Source organism: Rana temporaria, chromosome 2, assembly GCF_905171775.1.
Source record: "Rana temporaria chromosome 2, aRanTem1.1, whole genome shotgun sequence".
Taxonomy (NCBI): Eukaryota; Metazoa; Chordata; class Amphibia; order Anura; family Ranidae; genus Rana; species Rana temporaria.
In genome coordinates this window covers 298,600,010-298,616,292 of record NC_053490.1, presented here as the reverse complement: position 1 = coordinate 298,616,292, position 16,283 = coordinate 298,600,010, and the positions used below count along the sequence as shown (strand labels likewise).

The 16,283-nt window shown below is 41.6% G+C and overlaps 1 protein-coding gene across 4 annotated transcripts in view; it reads left to right on the top strand.

Annotated features, from left to right (window-relative positions):
• LOC120926938 (lethal(3)malignant brain tumor-like protein 3) overlaps positions 1–16,283 on the top strand; it is a 77,747-nt gene that overhangs the window by 10,863 nt on the left and 50,601 nt on the right. For all 4 annotated transcript variants that reach the window (XM_040337269.1, XM_040337270.1, XM_040337268.1 and 1 more), the window contains 6 exons: positions 4,207–4,330; positions 4,414–4,477; positions 6,031–6,199; positions 9,668–9,722; positions 9,991–10,079; positions 13,289–13,393. In XM_040337269.1, coding sequence (XP_040193203.1) covers positions 4,207–4,330; positions 4,414–4,477; positions 6,031–6,199; positions 9,668–9,722; positions 9,991–10,079; positions 13,289–13,393 — 606 coding nt within the window. The remainder of the gene's footprint in view (positions 1–4,206; positions 4,331–4,413; positions 4,478–6,030; positions 6,200–9,667; positions 9,723–9,990; positions 10,080–13,288; positions 13,394–16,283) is intronic.

Genomic DNA, 16,283 nt, shown 5'->3' with positions numbered 1-16,283 from the left:
CCCATCTCTTCCCCCATGAGTTTTGACTCTGGTGCTCTCGGTTCTTCAGGAACCTTCCTTTTGGAAACATCAGAGAGATTTTCTCTTGACACTATCTCAGAAGGTGGCCCCTTTAGTGGCCTTTACCTCTGTTAGAGGGGTTTCTGAGTTGGCGGTCTTGTCTTGCAAGCCGCCATGCTTGATCCCCCATAAGGATTAGGTGATGGTGCGCCCGCGACCTTCCCTTCTTCCGAAGGAGGTTTCGGCCTTTCATACTTTAGGCGTGGTACGCGCTTTGCGGGTATACCAGCCTACTACGGCTCCATTTCGGAGCTTCTGACTCTCTTTTGTGTCGGTGTCTGGTCCACAAAAGGGCCTGGCGGTCTCGTCGACCACCATTTCTCGGTGGATCGGGCAGGCCGTCATACAGGCCTATGCTCCTAAGGGCGGGCCCCCCTTTCTGGTCACGGCACTTTCGACCAGGGCAATTGGTGCTTCCTGGGTTTTTTTTTTTTTTTTTTTTTCCCGACATCATGCGTCGGTCTCACAGGTGTGCGAGGCGGCGATTTGCTCGTCCGTTCACGCTTTTTCCAGAATTTACATGGTTGCTGTGAGTGCATCTTATGATGTTTTTTTCAGCCGCTAGTTTTTGCCGGCGGCTGTTTAAAGTTGCACCTCCTCCGTTGAGGAGCTCTGCTTGTTTTGGGGTGAAGTTAAAATTGTTTTTACTGATATATATTTCCCACCCCTCGTTTTTTGACACTGCTTGGGGACGTCCCACTTGTCAAGATTTAAGGAGCTGTGTCCGTCCATGGACGATAAGAGAAAATAGGATTTTTTGTACTCACCGTAAAATCCTTTTCTCTGAAGTCCATGGACGGACACAGCTCCCACCCCTCCTTTTTAGGTTTGTACTGCTTGTTACGAACTGAGGCTGCAAGCTGCAGTGAGGAGGGTTATGTCTGGAGGGACCGCCCCCTGGGCGGGGCTGTTCAACTCTGTTAATGTAACATGTATTTAACTATTTAACATGTTTCTGCCTAGTCCTCTCCTGTAAACAGGGAACATAACCCACTTGTCAAGATTTAAGGAGCTGTGTCCGTCCATGGACTTCAGAGAAAAGGATTTTACGGTGAGTACAAAAAATCCTATTTTTATCATTTTTTCCCCCAAATAGAGCTTTCTTTTGGTGGTATTTGATCACCTCTGCGGTTTTTATTTGTTGTGCTATATACAAAAAAAAACAGAAAATTTTGAAAAAAATAAATGTTTTACTTTTTGTTATGATATCCCCAATTTTTTTTCCTCAGTTTAGGCCAAAACGTATTCTTCTACATATTTTCGTTAAAAAAATTGTAATAAGCGTATATTGATTGGTTTGTGCAAAAGTTATAGCGCCTACAAAATAGGGGATAGATTTATGATTTTTATTTTATTTTTTACTAGTAATGGAGGCGATCTGCGATTTTTTTTTTTTTTTTTTTTTTTTTTTTTTTTTTTGTCAGGCCTGCGATATTGCGGCGGACATATAGGACACTTTTGACACAATTTTGGGACCATTTACATTTATACAGCGATCAGTGCTATAAAAATGCACTAATTACTGTATAAATGTGACTGGCAGGGAAGGGGTTAACACTAGGGGGTGAGGAAGGGGTTAAATGTATTCCCTGGGTGTGTTCTAACTGTGTGTGGAGGGGGACTGACTGGGGGAGGTGACCGATCTATGTCCCTATGTACAAGGGACACAGCATCGGTCTCCTCTCTCCCTGACAGGACGTGGAGCTCTGTGTTTACATACAGAGCTCCACGTCCTTGCTGTCACCGCCGATCGCAGGAACCTGGCGGACATCGCGGCCGCCGGGCACAGTGTTTCCCCGATGCGCGCCCCCAGCGGCGCGTGCAGGGAATGTAAATAGCAGGACGTCCACCCGGAACTTGAGAGCCGCGCTGTGGACGTCTTTAGTCTATAGCGCGGGTCTCAAGTGGTTTTAAAATGCTTTAATGTGAAAAAGTTATTATTTTTCTATAGAAAATTATAATGACAAATTTTGCATGGGCAAAAGACACATAAGGAAAGTGGAGTAAGATAGAACATGGGAGCTGGAGGAAGAACATGAAACAAATCTAAATTTGTCAGCTAAATGATAAAAAAAAAGTGTCTCAAATCTGTTGTCACGCGTACCTCTGCTTGGTGCGTGGATGAGAGTCGAAGCCTATTCAGCATGCATGGCAGCTCATGAATAATGTAGCCCAAAAATTCTATGGAGATAACTCAAGATATATTCTGTAGGTGAATCTCCTTTGTGTCAACAGTGCACTCCTGAGTAAACAGTGCAAATCCAAACCGTTATAAAACTACTCATTTGAAAGCACTAGCTTGTGTTCCAATAAGACAACTGTTTTTATGCCTGGGTAAGTCTCCAACAACTTTAGTCCTGATCATATAATCGAACCCTGGGAAGGGCAGCAAAGAAAAGGCCCAAATTGTAATAACATAACTATTAATAGCTGAACTTTGTGAGGCATCAAGCTGCTGGGGGGGGGGGGGTAACCGTGGCCTAGTGTTGATGCATGCTGCTTGGTAACATTGGATCCCGGGTACAGTGTAGAGAGAAATACGCTCCGATCTCACATCCTACCCAGCCATTAGGGACCTCAGGGCGGTGGATGTTGGTGTGATCGTTGTCTCGAGCATTAGGGTTTAGAAACTTGCCCATTACTAATGTTGGTGAAGGGGGGGGGGGGGGGTTGTCCATTATGGAATCTGGTCCATCCATCCAGGTAATGCAGGGGAAGAGATATCCATTTTAGCACAGAAGTCCTGGATGTCTTCAGGAAATCTCAGAATGGCTGAGCGGCTGTCATGCCTTCTGATTAGGTAGGCCAGAAAGCCCCATTGGATGTTGGTGTAGAATCGCTCCAATAAGGCGCTTGTGGGCTTGTTGACTCGTCTGCAAGTGAGGGTCTCAGAGGCCAGATCACAAAAGATTTGCAGCTCAGTACCATCAAATTCCATTTCCAAGGAAAACTTCAGTTTGTCCATAATTAAGGTATTTTTCTTCATAGTAAGGTAGTCTGATGAGGATGTCTATTGGGTTGTTGCCCATTGCTTCATGGGGGTGTAGGGCATGATTTGTTCTGTCAAAGCTCAAAGGAGAGGTGTGAGTATTGAAGATGAAAATCAGTACTGTTAAAGCTCAGTATATACCTTGTCGCCCTGTGGTCCGGTAGGCTGTTGCAGTTATGTACAGAACCACTGTCTTAGAGCAGTGATTCTGAGGATAGATATTTTCAGGTGGATCTTCTGCTCTGACTGTTCCACCTTGGCGTTTCACATTCCCACTGTCTGCTGGTAAGATTAGAGGCTAACTCCACTTTTTAAACTATGTTACATATTTCACCTATGTTTAAGCAAGCAGACTATCCCCTCTCAGTGTGCAAGGGTTCTTCTTCCAAACGACCGCTGTCACTTTTGAACTTTGCGTTTGCAGGGCTCTACACGCATGGCTTGTTTACAGAGATCTGTGAATAAATGAACTGCAAGTCCCATCTGCCAATGCGGCCAAATGAACTTGTAGTTCTCAGTGGAGCACAAGCGCGTTGATTACCCCACACGTAGTTCATTGGCACTTCCTTTAACTTGGTAACTGAAATTCCACACCTTGGTATGGAAAAGAGCTGCAGGATAAGTCTGTAGAAGCCATTACCATTGATACACTGATGGTTGCAATGCTTTTCAGGCTAATTTGGAAAAAAATATTAAATGGACATTTTTTCCTGCAAATACAGGTACATATATCCTTTTATGCATGGGGTGGAGTTGGCCTTTAACAGTTGCAGTACAAGGGGTAACTGTAATCTTGGGAATGCAGAGCACAGGTTAGATGCATCTCAAGCCTGCCACGGCTAGTCTATGCCCTCCTAATTGAAGTTTTAAGCTTCAAAGAAGTGCAGATTATTTTATACATGGGTTTACCTATTTAAAATTATTGTTGACTTGAGAACTGTGTTTTGAGTGCATCAATGACTCTTTGTTTTACATTTTGAAATGTAGAGGACTGCCTTTTATTTTTTTTACTTGTTTATTCTGTATTGGACTGAAAAAAAGTGATGCCGATGTTTAGAAATGAATGCAAAGCCCATGTGATGTGCCTGAGGTCTTTTGTAAATACCATTTAGTGACAGTGTACCATTATGAACCTTCATTGCTATCTTTGCACCCAGTTTCGGCTCAGTGAGTTTGGCACCCTGGAAATCGTTGCAGATTCTCGCACTACTGTCGCTCCTCTTAAGACCCAAAATCAAGAAAAAAACATTACAAGCATCACTTGCCTAGCCTTTAAACAGGGTATGTATATTTGGCATCTGTAAATTTTGAATGGGTTTCCACCAGCTGTGCCAACCTTGACTTTTAATACGATTTTCTTCTAGAGAGTAAAAGCAACAGTGAGGGGAAACTTGAAGAAATGGAGAAAAAGGAGACAGCTGGGGAGGGGTAAGTTCAAAAAAAGACAGATGCTATACTTGGCTGGAGCAAACAATCAGATACTCTTCTTTCTAAATGGAGAAACGGACGTCTAAATCAAAATAAGTAAAAAGAAAACCTGCCCTAAGTAAGAAGGCTGCTATGGCCAACGCTACCAACAATAACACAACGCGGGAGATCAATGCACTGTCCATTTTTTATTTTTTTTAGCCCGCGCACACACACGTGTGTGTGTGTGTGTGTGTGTACTCAGCTTAAAGGGGCTGTAAAGGTTTGTTTTTTATTTTCTAAATGGGTTTCTTTAAGCTAGAGCATTGTTGGTTCACTTACCCTTTCCTTCGATTTCCCTTCTAAATGTTTATTTTTTCTTTGTTTTCTTTGTCTGAATTTCTCACTTCCTGTTTCCCCTCAGTAAGCTGTTCTGGCTGACTAACCACCGCTCAGATGATGGTGGCAAATTTACTGAGGAGAAACAGGATGTGAGAAATTCAGACAAAAAAAAAACATTTAGAAGGGAAATGGAAGGAAAAGGTAAGTGAACCAACAATGCACTAGCTTAAAGGAACCTATTTAGAAAATAAAAGAACATTTACAACCCATTTTAAGGAAAGCTGGTGAGCAGAAAAGTCAGGCTGATCACAAGTAAACTTTGCTAGGTTTGCATCCTCTACAGGCCCCCCTGCACACACTGCCTGCTGTCATGCACCTTTTTCAGCATTGCCTGTTTATGAACTGGCACACCTTTTGCTAGTTTTATAGAAAGGCATACTGCACCCTTTTTTTCACCAAGAAGAGCCTTTAGACCCCTTTCACACTGGGGGCGCTTTGCAGGCGCTATAGCGTTAAAAATGGCGCCTGCAATTCACCCTTAAACTGCTGCTCTATTCACTCCAGTGTAAAAGCCCGAGGGGTGCACTGGCAGGGCGTCAGAAAAAGTCCTGCCAGCAGCTTCTTTGGAGCGTATTAGCTAATACGCTCCTGCCCATTGAAATCAATGGGCAGCACTGCGGTACCGCCAGCAATATGCCGCTGTGGCGGTGCATTGCGAGCTTTATTAACCCTTTCTCGGCCGCTAGCGGGGGTTAAAAGCTCCCCGCTATCGGCGGAAATGTGCCGCAAATCCGATGGTAAAATAGCGCTGTTTTACCGCTATTCTACCGCCGACGCTATTGGCGTCTGTAGTGTTGAAGGGGTCTTAGTAAGGTTAATGGTGCACAAAGCCACAAGATCTTGCACTTTCTTACCTGGGGAGTCCCTGAATTTGCCATAACTGGTGCTATGCCAAACATGGCATCCCTCCAGATGGGCCTGACTTGTGCACGGCATCCCTGGCTATCCTACAGCCATGTATGGGCCGTGGGTTGGACACTCCTGGCCTACATTATTCAAGATTTGTTCTCCTGAGTCTTGTGTATGAAGTATATTTTTTATATGTGTGAATTATTTGCACATGGCCACCACTTTACTACATTTAGTTTAAAACCTACATGATCTATACCAAAAACTGTTTGTTTATGTAAGCTACAAGGGATTAACTTTTTATTTATGTCTATGTGCTGTAGCGAAAGCGTGCCACCTCCTGTAGAGGAGCAATCAAATACATCATTCCCACTGACAGTGCCTGTGGCTCCAGTGACCAGTACAGAGAGTGAGCGTCCTCAGAGACTGCGAAAAAAGAGAAAGCTGCTTATGGACTCTGGGGATGAAGAGGACTTTATAGATGAAGAAGAGGTAGATTGTAACTGTATTACTTTATATTACCCTGGTTGTTTACATACTGTAGGTGGGTGGTGTGTTTTTAGAATTTTAACAGCGATAATGACATGGTATTTTATTTCTAGGGCTGAAACAACTAATCGATTGACAACCAATCGATTATGAAATTAATCGATTACAATTTTCATAATCGATTAATCGGCCAGTAACATAATGGGGTTAAAAAACCATTAGCCCTTTATAGTATAAAAAAGCAAATCGCTACTGTAAATATCACTTTCACTGTCCCACAGTAAAAAAAATTAACCCCTTACAGTAGTGATTATTTGCTCTTTTTGTACTTATTTTTTTTTAACCCCATTATGTTACTAAACATCTCAGGCCTGGGTTCAAACCTCCTGTTATTTGGTGCTTTTTGTAGAAACGCACTACAGTTCATTTACATGTTTTCCTATGGGACACGTTCACAGCCATGTTTTTTTTTTTAGCTGCTGCGTATTTGGAAAGGGCAAGGGCTCTTTAACGCAAAACGGTGCTATATATTTTTTTTTTTTTTTGGTTCAATATACTTCAATGGAGAAGCTACAGAAAAGCATGGAATGTGTTTTTGCGGCAATTTGTGTTTTGTAATCTGCCAAACAACAAATTGGCCCAAATTTTTTTTAAAATGCAATTATTTTTTTTATTTTTTTTAAGTCTATTATCTGATTAATCGAAACAATAATCGGCCAACTAATCGATTATGAAAATAATCGTTGGTTGCAGCCCTAGTCCATTTCACTCAAAAGTGATATCTTAGTGGTAGGTGGAGCCTAGTGGGCTGAGCCAGTTCTTGACTTCTTCACACTTGCAAATGGGGCTATTAGTTCTTACATTTGGCAGACCAGTGGGGGTTCCCAGCGATTAACCCTATTTGAAAGTGTAAATAGGGCCTGACAGTGAGATCTCTCTATCAGTTGTTGTCCACTTGGAAGTTCAAGGTGTTCCTGCTTACTTTTGTTCCAATACATCCATTTGCTGTCTGCGTAATGTGAAAAATAAATTCATGATTGGTCAGAGATTGTCTAATATAAATATACAAAAAAATCAAAATGAAATTTAGCATTAGTTTTACCCTGCATTCACTACATCTGGTCTCCGTCAGTACACAGAACATGGAAATGCTATTATTTTAGTAAATATAAACTGCTAAATACCTTTTCTCATCAGCAGTATAAAGCTTGTAAGAGTAGTTTTTGTTCTTCTCTGACTGTCCTATGAGGCTGCGTGACCCCTGATTCTCTGTCTGTACAGTGCTGATTGGCCCTGTGCTGAGCACATGCACTCTCCCAAGGGAAAAAAAAAACACCCAACCCCACGCATCCCCCAGTTGGCCGACCCTCTTTATTCTCTAGGGTCTCTGCCTAATTTTTTTTTTATTATGTTTGGGGTTTATAAGTAACTTTCTAGCAAAAAATACCAATTTAAACCTGTAAACAAAAAGTGCCAGAAAAAGCCTGGTCTTTTTTTTATAAAATATACACAGTAATGGTGCACGCTGCAGTTGGAGGATATAACACATTTCAAGTATTGGCACATTAAAAGTCCTGGCACCAGGCTCAAAAGTGAGATAACAGTCTGTAGGGTCTGGGCAGCCTTGTGCAGGGAGCTGAAGCCAAACTTCAAACATGTAACAGAGAAGAAAACAAAAAACAGGCGCCACTTAGAAAAGACTGTAAACTTTTAATGTATAAACAGCATCAAGTTACTCACAAAGAAGTTACTGTATTTAGGCATTAAGATGGGGTCCATGGGACAGTCAGCCTCTCGGGCTTGTTGGTGAAGTCCACTTATAGCAGCTGCTGTGTGTTGCAAAGATGAACGCAGGTGCTTGTTTTTCCCATACAGGAGGTTTCCGGGTAAACTATGTGAGTAACTTGATGCTGTTTATACATTAAAAGTTTACAGTCTTTTCTAAGTGGCGCCTGTTTTTTGTTTTCTTCTCTGTTTTTTTTTTTTAATATAAACATGTTATACTTACCTGCTCTGTGCAGTAGATTTGCCCAGAGCAGCCCCAACTCCTCATCTTCTTTGGTCCCCCGCCAGCGCTCCTGGCCCCCCTCTTCTGCCTAGTGCCCCCAGAGCAAGCAGTTTGCAAAGGGAGCACCCGAGTTGAGCTGCTGCTCTGTGTCAGACACGTAGCTGTGGTTTGGCCCCACCCCTTTCTCCTTATTGGCTCACTGGCTGTGATTGACCGCAATGGGAGTCAATGGGGAAGGAGAGACCCAGCAGAGCCGAGGCACCCATGCACATCGCTGGAGAAAGATCAGGCTTAGGTAAGTATGGAGGGGGCTGCTGCTCAGAGGTTTTTTACCTTCATGCATAGATTGCATGAAGGAGAACCTTAAAGTGGAAGTAAACCCGCCTATCCTTTTTAACCAAGGAAGCTGTCTTCTTGGCAACTGCCATAATGCTGCACATGTGATCAGGTATGACACCAGCCATTGGGTGATTTTACCCTTTGGTTGAGAGCACAGCCAATGGGAGTGTTACATTTCCGTCACGTGCCAGAAATGTAACTGTTTTTTGAAACTTGAATGGATAGGTTTACTTTTGCTTTAAGCCTTTAGAACAACTCAGAGTATAAAACATTTTAAAAGTTTAAATTGCAAAGTATTAAAGTGTATCTATGGTCAACATTTATAAACATATTTTTTTGCAAACTGAATTTCAATTATTTCTAGCCTACTGCTATTACTCTGTAAGATCTTCAAATACTTGATTGCTGTGATAATTACTCACTATGCGCTGTAAATTTACACTGGTGTGTCACATATTTCACAGAGCCTGCCTTCTGAACTACAGAAATGCTGAGAGGAGGGCTTTCAGGAGGCAGTCAGTACAGTCAAAAAGCAACATCAACACTTACTGTAGGCTGCATGTTACCATGGGATATATAGTACCATGTAGTAGTATGTAGAAAATCAAAGGAATGAGCAAAGAAAGGTGCAAAGCATGCAGGCAATCCAGAGAGTTGTGGACAGAGATTGCTAGCAGATAGGCAGCCATCACAACATGAAATTGGATTTTTCAAGTAAGTTTAAGCCCCATTCACACATGGTGTACAAAAGCATATGCACGTAAAGGGCCATGTCCCCGAACGCACACTGTGTAAGTTTGGGGACACGCACCCACACAGATGTCAGGTTGGGAGCAGTGGCTGTGCCCGTCGATAGGCCTGCCTGCACAGGGGCACACAGATCTCCTGTGCATTCCCTTGCAGGTAAACATGACCCTCCACGGGCATATGCTTTAGTACCCCCCCCCCCCCCATGTGAACAAGCCATTAAGCCCAATATATATATATATATATATATATATATATATATATATATATATATATAAATTTATATTACAATGCTGATGTAATCTTAAAAATGTATTATATGACTATAGATCTCCTTAAACACTGTCACTTTTATGCTTATTTTTTTTCACAAATAGGATAAAGTCAGAGGTCACCACAAAGGTCGAAAACCTTCCAAGCAAACAAAATCAGGTATGGTAGAAGGGCCAATGATGTTAATGACAATATTCTAAAGGTACCCATAGACATGAGATGATTGCCTGAGCGAGCAGTTCTTTGTTAGAATCTTCTCATCTGTTGGTGTCTTTGGTTAATTTAAGGTGATTGTATGATTTTTCTCTTTTTTTTTTATTTTTTTATTAAAGAATAGTTTTAACTTGTATTGGTTCTGCTGTCCTTGTTGTACATGATGCACACTATGTTATTTGTAAAAAAAAATGTATTATTCTTTAACCATTAGCACCCACGGCCAAGAAGAAATCATGGAACTGGGTCTCTTACCTAGAAGAAGAGAAGATGCCAGCAGCTCCTCTAAAACTCTTCAAAGAGGTAACTTCTGTAATAATCTGCACTTGGGAAATGTTCTTGATGACACAAGTGTATGCTAAACCTTGTAGTTTATACACCTTAACCAGTTAAAGTGGCACTGAATTCAAAAAGTGAATGTTTGCTATGTTATACGGACCATCTAGAAATGTTAATTTTTCCTAAGCAAAATCCCAAGGAGCCGTTTACCATCCTACCTCACATTTGCTGGCTTTAAACGGCATGGCTGTTGAAACCCAGATCCCCACATTGCTAAATAGAAAGAAATCTACTTTCTGTATTGTCTTTCATGAGTAACGTGTAGGGGCAAATTTTGGTGCGTGTGATCTTGTTCCAGAGATTGCTAGCTTCCTACTCTTTTGATTAAAGCTTTCAATAGATGGTTCAAAAATCATCCATCCGGATCAGCAAGGGCTGATTCATCTATGGCTGCTCCCACTCGAGAGAAGTCAATCCAATGATCGATTTGTCTCGAAAGGGAATGCTGGAAACTTTTCATTTGATTTGCGTATGCAGCCAATAGGCTGCAGGTCTGATTGGTGTATTCTGAAAACAAGTCCTGCTGTCAGAATGCAATAACACAGTGAGGATTCCTCTATCCACCTCCTCCTCTTCTTCTTTTTTTTTTTTTGATTATCCTTCTGGCTGATAAAAAAAAAAAATCTATATGTGACCAGTTTAGGACTTTTTTTACAGGGTGTCACACTTAGGCCCCATACACACGAGAGGATTTATCCGCAGATACGGTCCAGCGGACCGTATCCGCGGATAAATCCTCTCGAGGATTTCAGAGGATTTCTATGCGATGGAGTGTACACACCATCGCATTGAAATCCGCGCTGAAATCCTCTGCCGATGACGTGTCGCGCCGTCGCCGCTATTATGACGCGGCGACGGGCGCGACGCTGTCATATAAGGAATTCCACGCATGCGTCAAATCATTACGACGCGTGCGGGGAATCCCTTTAGACGGATGGATCCGGTAAGTCTGTACAGACGAGCGGATCCATCCGTTGGAATGGATTCCAGCAGATGGATTTTTTTGTGCATGTCAGCAAATATCCATCTGCTGGAAATCCATCCCAGGGGAGATTTCTCTGCGGATAAATATCCGTTGGCGTGTACACACCATAGGATCTATCCGCAGAAACCCATTTGATGGGATTTATCTGCGGATAGATTCTATGGTGTGTATGGGGCCTAACAGTTATGCTCAAAAGTTTGCATAACCTGGAAGAAATCTTGACATTTTGTCATTGATTTTTAAAATGTGACTGATAATGCCAAAAAAAGGCTTTTATTTTTTGACGGTGATCACATGAAGCCATTTAATATCATATTCATTTTGTGAAAATAGTGCACCGCTGCGTATCTATAAATCTTATATTAACAAATAATTATACATTCCATAAAACAATTTATGAAAAAAAGAAAATAAATAAAATATAAAAAAACAATTCATATGTAGAAAAAATCCTATTTAAATGGATCCAATATTCAGTGCATACCACCACCTGCTAAAATGCCTGCTCACCTCAAGGATGAGTATAAAACTAGACAGATCACTCCTTGTGTCCAACACGATCAATCCACTTTACCAATGGTAGTAATTCCTACAGTCTCCAGACTGCACCTCTGTGTGGGTAATCAACGTTTAAATTGTCTCCAAACACCACCTTCCTCCATTCGCTTTTTAGTAATCAATTCCACTTATATATCCAGGGGTTAAGGACATGAAACAAAAAACACAAGTACCATAGTGTTCTCTGCTTTTGAATTTATTAAAAAAGCCCCCCTAAAAAGTTACACTTACAAGAAAAAACAATAAAAACAGCATGTATCAAATCACCAGCTCATTCACCGCAGATCTAGACTCGCGGTGCTTTGCCTGACATCACAGATACGACTCCTCCCTTCTAAACTAAACGCGTGTCGGCCTCTCATTGGCCTTCATCAGTAGATCTAATGAGAGGCCGACAAGACAGGTTAATTTCCCACATCTGTGGTTTTTTAAATCGCAATCGTTGTCTGTGTATGAATAGTCAATGAGTTTGGTAGCTCTCGCATGGATACACTGAGAAGGCTAGTTACTGAGCCATGGGAAGCAGAAAATAACTAAACTGGTCACTGCTTTTTACTTGCCTATGTACAAATTCTCTTGTAGGTGGCGGTACAACCCACACGTCTGAATTCCTGTCCCTGAATCCTATTTTAAAGATTTGCCTTTTTGGGGCTTTTATTACCGTATAACAGGGTTGCTTTTTAAGTACATGCACTATAAGTTGATGAAATGACCCCGAATGACTCCTGAACCTGAAAAGAGATTGGTTAGGTTTTTCAGTGAATAAAAAAAAGGTTAGTTTATGCTTATGAAAAAAATAAAATTGTTTTTGTGTGGTTTTTTTTTTTTTGTTTTTTTTTTTTCTTCTCTTGAGTTGCAGAATAAAGTCTGAATTTTTTATCTATAATTAGTTTTAAAATTATCACTTTTTGGGAGGAATAAATCATACATTTAATTTTTTATTTTTTTTTGTAAAATGTGTAGAAAATGAAATAAGGCATTATTATAAAAATATTTGCATTTTTTACTGTAAGTTGCCCTATAACCCCAGACAATTCTATATTTTCCTAAAGCAGATACAGTATAAAATAAAATGGTAGTTGCATTTTTTGTATGTTGCATGATATTTGCCCAACATTCTATCAAACGCATATTTTAAGGAAAAAATACACTAAAATGAATTCTAGTGCAAACACAATAAAACACCCAGTTTACTTATATAATATAAAAGATGGGGTTGCATTGTGTAAATGGATACATGTCAAGGCTTAAAAGTGCGTGTGCCACTGTAACCACAAAAAAAACGGTAATGCCCAAAATTTTCTAATAACCCTTGACATAATAGTTAATGATTTACTGCCCTACAGTATTTGCTCTCATTCCGCCGCACATAGCGATACTTCACACGTGTTGCAGTTAATGCTTACAAATGTGTGCCATAGCGGCCATGATCTTGTATACCGGGACACTAATAAATGGACCTTGGTAGATAAGGGGCTAAAAACAACATTTCTAAACTATCCTAAACAAGGATGAAAATAAGTGTTCCTTGTATGGCCATTGGAGTAAACTAGGGAAGGAAAGTATCTTTGTTGCCTGCAGCAGTTCATTTTATGTTTACAATCCTTCTTTTTTTTTTTTTTTTTTCCAGCATCAGTCTTTCCCTCAGACACGTAATGGATTTAAAGTGGGATACAAGCTGGAAGGGATAGATCCTGAACATCCCTCTTTATACTGCGTCTTAACTTCAGTCGAGGTAAGAGTGTCCACTCTTAACATTTGTATCATGTATGGGCAAGCTGGTTGTTAATTCGATTGCTTGATCAATTTCAGTACAATCCAGCTTTTCTTGCGCGATCACTGCCGGTGGCTTTAGCCGCTGGCAGTGATTATTGTATTCTGATAGCTGGGGAACCTCCTACTCAGAATACACTGACTGTGTTGATGAGGGCATCAAGCAATTTTCTATCCTGCAAACACCAATTGTATAACCACTTAAGGACCCCTTCACGCCAATATACGTCAGCAGAAGGGCACGGCTGGGCACAGGTGAGTGAGTGAGTAACTTGTATAGCGCAACAAATGCGAACTTAATCGCCTCAAGGCGCTTGACATCCAGAGTCGTACCGGTCCTTCAGAAGAGGTGGGTCTTTAGTTTTTTCCTAAAGGCCTGATGGTTTTCCTCCAAGCGGATGGTAGTGGGTAGAGCATTCCAGAGCCATGGTCCTTGGACCGAAAATCTGCGTTCTCCCTTCGATTTGTAGCGGGATTTGGGAATTTGGAGAAGGTTTTGGTTGGTTGACCGGAGCACGGGCTTGGTGACGTAGGGTTTTATTTTCTCGCTTATAGGATCACTAAAGGAATTTTTTTTTTTTTTTTTTTTTTTTTAGCTAAATAGTTTCTTTTACCTTACTGCAGTACTGGTTTCATGTCCTCATTGTTCGTTTTTGCTTTGAAGTTGCTGTAATTCTGCTGTGATCTCCACACTTCCTGCTTGTCTGGCTCCTTATGAAAAATCTCATGGCAGCGTTTCACTGTGGGCCAAGCTGTGTGTCTAAAGCTCCTCAGAACCAATCCGATTCATTTTAAAAACAAAACACTGCCCTGGATTTGTTTGTTTTTGTTTTGTGGGTCTCTTTACTTCACAGAAACATGAAACCAGTTTAAAAGCGAAAGTGAAACTGCAGGTACATTATATGATTGAATTTAATCTATTTTTAATCATTTTTAAAAGGAATCAGTTAACTTGTATGTCTCTATACCCTGTAAACAGTCATTTCAGCAAAAAATGTTTTTCCTTTAGTGACCCTTTAAGTATTGGGGAGCGTTCCCCTGTATACATTTGTGAGGTACGTACCTGTACATTGCCTTTTAAGAGCCCAGCTGCGGGGTCGCGAGCGTGCCGCCGGCGGCGTGCTCGCAAACCGGTACGAAGCTCCGTGACCGCGGACCCGATCGCCGCCGGTGTCCCCGGGATCGGTCACAGGGGCTGAAGAACGGGGAGAGGTGAGTGTAAACACACCTTCCCCGTTCTTCTGTGTGGCAGTGACACTGATCGTCTGTTCCCTGATATAGGGAACGACGATCAGTGACGTCACGCCAACAGCCACGGGTGTGGGGGGAAAAAAAGGACACCAATTTTGTTTGGGAGCCACGTCACACGACCGCGCAATTGTCAGTTAAAGCGACGCAGTACCGAATCGCAGAAAGGGGCAAGGTCCTTAAACTGCATAATGGTCTGGGTCTTAAGTGGTTAAAGGATGACCTGCTTTAACCTGCCTGGCGGTATCCCCGAGCGTGACTCGGGGTGGTTTTTTCATGCTGCGATCGGTATCCCCGAGTCACGCTCGGGGTAGCTGTGCAGTGTGTGCAGCAGCGCGGCTTACCTGCTCGCAGCATCCACAGACAAGTTACTCACCTTGTCCCTGGATCCTGCGATGTCTCCCCGCTGTGTGAGCGAGCGGTGTCCTCGCTCGATTCACAGTGTCCCCGTGTGCCGCCGATCTCTGTTCCCTAATTCAAAAAAGTCAATAAACACAATACATACAGTATACTGTAATCTTATAGATTACAGTACTGTATGTAAAAAATACACACCCCCCTTGTCCCTAGTGGTCTGCCCAGTGTCCTGCATGTTCTTTTATATAAAAAAAACTGTTCTTTCTGCCTGCAAACTGTAGATTGTCCATAGCAACCAAAAGTGTCCCTTTATGTCAACAATGGTTTTAGAGCAGCTAGAAAACAGCGATAATAAATTATAATCACTTGCAGAATTGTGCGATAGCGATTTGTGGGGAAATTCGTCATAAAAAAATAAAAGTAATGACAGCGACAATTCTGCAACTGAGCAAATTTCAGTGATTTTGAGTTGATTACATTATTGAATCATTTTTATTATAATTATAATATTTTTTATAATTATTTATTATATTATAATTTATAATTTTGTTTTTTAAAAAAAAATCATACCCGGGATGCCTACAAGACTCTTGTTTGGTCAGATTTAAGTGAGTTATTCCTAAAAATTACAGACCTACAGTATAAAACGCCAAATTTCCTTGCAAAATAATTGTGCCGCTTTTGGTACGTAATTCCAGACAGAATCATACCGCCAGGGAGGTTAATGTGCCCATACACTAGAGGAAAAAATCGTTAGAAAATCTGTCATTTGGACAGTTTTTCGTCCAGTTAATGGGCACAAATCGATAGATATGTATGGAGCGGCCATTCAGGTCCACTGACAAATATGACAGGCGGACCTGAACGGTCAGACCGTGTGAAAGGGGCCATAGAGCTTTGATTAGTTTAAAAAAAACGGATGACGACGGATGCGGATCTAAACTGATGTAAATGGATGATCATCCATTTACATCCGTTTTCCATAGCGATGCATTGATGTCCGTTTTTCATCCGTCAAAGGATGGATGAAAAACGGACAAACTGACAGAACGTGTGAAAGGGGCCTAATTTAAAAAAATGTAAAGTCAGCAGCTGCAAAAACTGTAGCTGATTACTTTTTAATAAATACTCGCCTGTCCCAGGATCCAGCACTGTGCTTATCTGAGCCCTTTGTTCTACCAGTTTTCAGTCCCCGGTGGCGGCATCTTAACTATGGGATCCCGGCTGTGAGAGCTTGCAGCCTCACA